Below are 5,783 nucleotides of genomic sequence, written 5' to 3'. Positions count from 1 at the left end.
TCCCCTTGGGGCTCTGAATAAGGCTGACATCGGAGGAAAGCCCAGCTCCGTAGCCATGGTGGTGTTTTTCTGCATGTGCCTGTATCGATCGCTGTCTGTGTGAGGAGCTTGCCAAGAGGTTGTGAAGAGGCTGGCCTGGAGCCTTACTTGTCTTTTCTTTCCTTTGCAGAGATTGTGGCGGTCTGGGACGCTGTGTCTCAGTACATCCTGGAACAGATGAAGCTGGACAAGGTGGGCTGGTGTCCTGGTGGCCCTCGCCCTGGAGAAGGGTTCAGTCCTGCCGGGAGCCTGGGCCCCACAGAGCAATCCCTCCCTGAGCACCACAGCAGCACGATGAGCCCAAGCCAGGTGCCCAGAGCGGCTTGTGGGCCAACTGGGAGGGAAACCCGTGGCCAGAGCTGCCCTGAGCAAATGTTTGGCACACACAGGGGCTTCGCTCTGCCCTGCGGTCAGAACGGGGAGAGCAAAGGGAGAAATGGGTGGGGGGTTTTCTGGCTGTGCCAAGGATAATCCGTGGCAATCAGTCCCAGGCTTAAGCCCTGTGCTGTCAATGCCTGGGCTCTTCTCTAGCCAAGGGATGTTGGGAAATACTATGCGGAGGTGACTGTATAGCAGGGACCACAGATGTTTTCCAGAGCTTTCCAGAGAGACCCATCTCACCCCCCTGTCCATCAGGAGTGGGGAGCGGGGAGAGCAGTGACCCCACGCTCCTGATGTTCGTGGCTTTTGCCGCCCCTAAAGTACACGCTCATCAGTCTTTCTGTCTTTTCCCTGTGCAGGGAGTCCTGGTTCCGGGACTTGGGTTCTTTGCTGGGGTCCAAGAGCAATTCCACAGCAAAGAAGAGGGGCTTTCAGTCCGAAGACCCGTCTTCGAACTGAACATCGGGGCGCTGTGGCTGCCAGACCTCCAGTCTCCCAACGACATCATCCCTAGTAAGAAGGCAGCAGCCACCTTCCCCTTCCCACCCCACGTCCGGCCGGCTGTGTTCTCCCTGCTCTTTGGAAACGGCCAGGAGCAGCAGAGAAGTGTCTGCAAAGCTCGGGGTGCAGCGCGAGTTCCTCCCGAAGGAACCGTAGCCCAAGAGCTGTTTCTCCAAAGGACCTTTTCTGTGGGATTTGGTTATGAATGCTGCATGGGCTGGCTGTGGCAGTGAGGATGTGCCTTCTCCTTGCAGACGATGTCAAGATTGAGCCGCTCAACTACCAGCAGCTCTCGCGAGCCTCCAGCGTCCCACTGCACTTGGTGCCGCGCTGCATGCGGGAGAGTGTGCTCCTGTACTGTCACCTCCTGAGGAACAAGACGCCCGTCCCGTTCGTGTTCAAGAACCTCGGCGTTATGACCTGCCAGGACAACTTCCTCTGCATGAGGTTCTTCTGCAGCTGCGTTGAAACACTGGAAAGCAATGACACCGTCCTTGCACTGATGCACACCGTGAGTTGAGAAGGTTGTGAGGTGCGCCGTCGGATCACCGCTGGCCAGCCTGGACGTGGCAGGCCAATCAAAGGCCTTTCCCCACGCTTGCCCCCACGGCTTTCTCCACGGGCAAAGGGATTTCCTGGATCTCTGCCCCTGCCTGGCAGTGCTCTTGCACGGCCTCACTATTTTGCCATCCTGCTCCTTCAGAGCAGAACAAAGCTCTGATGTCCACAGATGAGGCTTTGGTGGAGAGCAGCTTTCTCTTGGCATGGAAGCCAGGCTTGCTTCCTGTAAACAAGAGCCATGAAGAAATGTCCTTGGCAAGCTTCCAGCAGATCTGTGTCCCTTTGCAGAGACTCTGGATGGAAGATCCTGCTGACTTCGGGCCAGAGACCGCCGCCCGTGGGATCCGCGTGTTCCCGAAGTGAGTGCGTTTTCTCTGCAGCTCTTAGCTGGCCAGGAGACAGGCTTCCTTCCCACCTCCTCCTCTGGGACGTGCCCTGCTGGGTCTCTGTCCTCAGCATCCAGTTGGGGAGAAATCCTGGAAAGTCTGGCTCCTGGTTAACTACTGCTGCTTTTCGGCTGTGTGTGTCTCCTCCTGGAGTGATGGGGATCGCGGTTGTGTTACTGGTGCCCAAGCTGTCCCGATTCCCCTCAGAGGGAACGGACTGCACATGCAGAGGAATTTAGGCTACGTGTGCTGGTTTGGCATGGCCAGGAAGGAAAAGGGTGCCATGCTTTGCATAGCACAGAGATAAATACCGCCGACCAGCTACGTGGGGTAGGAGGTCATCCTTCTTCAAGGGTTGTCACTCTCTGTTTCCAGGTTTCAGCTCACTGTGGAAAAGAGCAGAGCAGAGGCTGCTGCAGACAAGAAATCCACAATAGAGCGGAAGATGAGTAGAGGTGAGGGAGCGGGTCCCAGCTGTGGGGAGGGGGGCCCTGTCCCATGCCGGGTGGCCAGATCCAGGTTCACGTGCCATGCCCGTGGGGCTGCTCTGAAGAACTTCTTTCTCTCTGCCGTTCCAGGGGTCTCTGCCGGCAAGCTGCTGCCAAGGCGGAATACACTTACCCCCACCATGCTGCAGCGCGAGCCAGGTTCAAGGCAGCAAGAGTTGGCGAAGGAGCCTCCTACCAGGTGAGGGCCTTGGGTGAAAAGAAGGAGATGCATGCGCTCATGTAGGAGCGGCCTCCCCTTCTGAGCTGCCAGCTCTCGGCACCCAGAAAGGCTCCTGACACACATGTGTCCCGGGGGGGCCGTTCTCCCCAGGGACAGCAAGCACACAGCACGATCGCCTGAGGCAGACACAGCAGCTTCATGTTCTACCCTGGTCCCCGGTCCCTGGGGGAGCTGAGTGCTGATCCGTATTGACGGCAGAAGCTCTTCTCCCTTACGGGGTCTCTCCACGTTGTGCCAGAGCCCATCTTTGTTGTTGTGGGAGCACAGGGAGACCAAGGTGCCCCGGGCTCCTGCAGACTCCTCTTGTGTCTGTTTGCAGCGCACTCCCGCCATGTGCAGGCAGCTTCCTCAGGACAAAGAAAGGAGGACAGAAGGAAGCATCTACTGCACAGACCAGCGCTGCACTCCCTGCCACCAAGGAGTCTAAGAGAATGCTGCAGGTACTGGCTCTGCCTTGCTGCAGGGACTGTGCTGCTTGAGACTGCACCAATGACGGAACGGTAGAATCATAGAAAAGTTTGGCTTGGAAGAGACCGTTCTGATCACCTGGTTCCAATCCCCTGCTGCAGGCAGGGACACCTGTCTCTAGACCAGGTTGCTCTAAGCCCGACCCAGCCTGGCCTTGAGTGCTTCCACGGGGACGGAAGCAAAAGCCTCTGTGTGTGCAGTGATCTGGAGCACAGCCACCAGGGTGCCATCATTTCACATTTCTGTCCGCTCCTTCAGCTCCTCTTCAATAGATGGAGGGTGCTGCACACCTTCCCTGTCTCTTCTCACCTCCTGGCCTGCCACCTGCCACAGCACACACAGAGGCCGTGAGAGAGGAATACGGCCTCTGAGCCACGTTTGCCACGAGTTGTGGATCCCTGGCTTTGGGGCCCGTAGTCCTTCAGGGGCAAAGCAGTGCCGACAGGCTGGCAGAGGAGAGGAGCAGGAGCAGGGAGCTGAAGGAAGGCCCCAGGGGCTGAGGCTGATCCTGTATGCTGCTGTGTCTCTACAGGAGCTCCAGGAAGTGTCTGCGCTGTGGAAAGAAGCAGACCACACGTGGCCTGTGCACCAGCAGCAAATAAAGCGAGCACAGGCAGAAATGGCGGCATGGGAAGGCTGGAACGCAGGGAAGGACCAGCGTCCGCCCCAGGTACCATCAGGGATCGACCCTGCTGGCAACAGCCACTGAGCCAGGGTGCGAGCTCAGCAGGGCGCAGGGGGTGGGAGCGGGACGGGCGCCGCGCAGCATGGCAGGGGCTGGCCCGCTCCTCCTGGGAGGAGAGCTTGGCACAGCCCCGCAGGGAGAAGGGAAGGGCGGCAGGAGCCGTGGGCCGGCAGGGCTGAGTCTCCTGCTTGCCGGGGCCTGCTGCAGGGCCCTTGGCAGAGGGCGTCTGGGGAACAGCCCAGTGCTCCCAGCCACTTTGCTGACAGCATCTCCTCTTTGGCAGCTGGTGGCCAGGGAGAGCGTGCATGTTCCGCATCCTCCAGCCCAGCCCAAGAGACAGCAAGTGGGAAGGAGATGGAGGAAGGACGTGGGTCCTGTGCCCGGAAGTAAAATGGGGACAGCGACCAAGCTGGCACTGCATGCTGAGTGAGTGTGTGTGAGCTCTGCCGGCTGCCTGAGGCTCTCGGGGGGCTGTGACTGCAGCTTGGGGACAGGCACGGCCCGGGCCAAAAACTGCTGGCGGGGTGCAAGGCTGGGGACACACAGGGGGCAGCACGGCGTGCGGGGCCGGGTGAGGGCAGAGGCAGGGGCGGCTCAGCAGAGCCAGAGGGATGACTTTCTCCTCCTGTTGCAGCCTCCTTTCCCCGCAAGCAGCTCAGGTGCTCCAGAAGTTGGAGCCGCACCTCCATCAGCAAGAGGCTTTTGCCAGCACCGCAGAAAGAAACCGGCAGAAGCTGGAGCTGAAGCAGCAGCTCGCCAGGTGAGCTCCATAGGCAGCAGATCCCGAGAGCTGGGCTGGAGCCCAGCCTTGCCTTGCCTGCGCTCAGCCCGTAACACTCCGCGCTCTGCTCTTCTCGCCTCCCTAGGGCTCGATGCTCACACGGCTCCAGAGAGGAAGGTGCAGCCAACGGTGGTGACCGCGGTGGAGCTGTTGGCAAGGGGGCTGGGAAGTCGTCCAGATTTCCACCTGTGAATGGAAGACTATAGAATCAAAGACTGGTGGGATGGCCTGGGTGGAAAAGGACCTTGAAGATCGTCTGGTTTCAACCCCCCTGCTGTGTGCGGGGTCACCGACCAGCAGAACGGGCTGCCCAGAGCCACATCCAGCCTGGCCTTGAATGCCTCCAGGGGCATCCGCCACCTCTCGGCCAGCTGTTCCAGCACGTCACCACCCTCCTTGTGAAGAACTCCTGCTAACATCGAACCAGATTATCCCCCCTTTCACAGTTAAAACCACTCCCCCTTATCCTACCACTATCCAGCCTCGTCAACAGCTGTTCCCCCTCCAGTTTACATCCTCCCTTCAAGAATTGGAAGGCCACAATGAGGTCTGCCCGGAGCCTTCTCCTCACCAAGCTAAACAAGCCCGGTTCTCTCCACCTTTCTTCACAGGAGAGGTGCTCCAGCCCTCTGATCATCTCAGTGGCCGTCCTCTTGATCCAAGAGCTCTGCATCTTTCTTGTACCGGGGACCTCAGTTTTGGATGCAGTATTCCCAATAAAAATGAATTGGCTTTATTTCCACTCAGTCTGCTGGTGTCGTGTCTGTCGCCATCAACTGACGTGAGAAAGCTGGAGCCGTGCTTTGAGAGAGCAGTTTGGGTGGCAACGAGAGCCGCTGCCAAGGCCCGGCAGGACCATGCTCTGCAAGAGCGGGTGCCCAGAATGGCAGCTGTGCACATTTCCTGTGCAGAAGTCATGTGTCCCCTTGTATCCCCATAGTTCCCTCCCAGCAACAGAAATACTGTGGCAGAATTGTCTTGCGCCCAGCACCCAGACTCTGCTGGGCTGAATTCAGCCTGTGTGACACGTGACAAATTCTTGCGCCAGGGAAGGGAAGGGGACAGGAGGGAGATGGTGTAATGGAAGGGAAGAGAAGGGAAAGGGGGGGAAGACACCACAAGGGAAGGGAAGGGGACTGGGGGGAAACACAGCAAGGGAGGGGAAGAGAAAGGGAGAGACTTTCTTCCCCCACAAGGGAAGAAAAAAGAAGGCAATGGGATCGGGGGGAGATGGTAGAAGGGAAGGGAAGGA

The 5,783-nt window shown here is 58.8% G+C and overlaps 2 protein-coding genes across 2 annotated transcripts; both read left to right on the top strand.

Annotated features, from left to right (window-relative positions):
- Positions 1-2,419, top strand: LOC122167054 (coiled-coil domain-containing protein 81-like). Its single transcript, XM_042831270.1, has 6 exons — positions 1-231; positions 780-933; positions 1,176-1,432; positions 1,771-1,841; positions 2,244-2,323; positions 2,382-2,419. The coding sequence occupies exons 1-6, from the start codon at positions 217-219 to the stop codon at positions 2,417-2,419; spliced, it is 615 nt and encodes a 204-aa protein (XP_042687204.1). The 5' UTR covers positions 1-216.
- Positions 2,420-2,468: 49 nt separating this feature from the next.
- LOC122167102 lies at positions 2,469-5,166 on the top strand. Its single transcript, XM_042831400.1, has 6 exons — positions 2,469-2,555; positions 2,917-3,037; positions 3,598-3,735; positions 4,034-4,176; positions 4,385-4,510; positions 4,617-5,166. Exons 1-6 carry the CDS (start codon positions 2,497-2,499, stop codon positions 4,735-4,737), a joined length of 708 nt encoding a protein of 235 aa, XP_042687334.1. The 5' UTR covers positions 2,469-2,496; the 3' UTR covers positions 4,738-5,166.
- Positions 5,167-5,783: the final 617 nt, after the last annotated feature.

The sequence above is a fragment of the Centrocercus urophasianus genome, unplaced genomic scaffold (assembly GCF_019232065.1).
Source record: "Centrocercus urophasianus isolate 14NV4802_14NV808 unplaced genomic scaffold, USGS_Curo_1.0 seq_1020, whole genome shotgun sequence".
NCBI classification, from domain to species: Eukaryota; Metazoa; Chordata; class Aves; order Galliformes; family Phasianidae; genus Centrocercus; species Centrocercus urophasianus.
The sequence above is the reverse complement of the archived record's forward strand: the minus strand, read 5'-3'. Positions and strand labels throughout refer to the sequence as shown.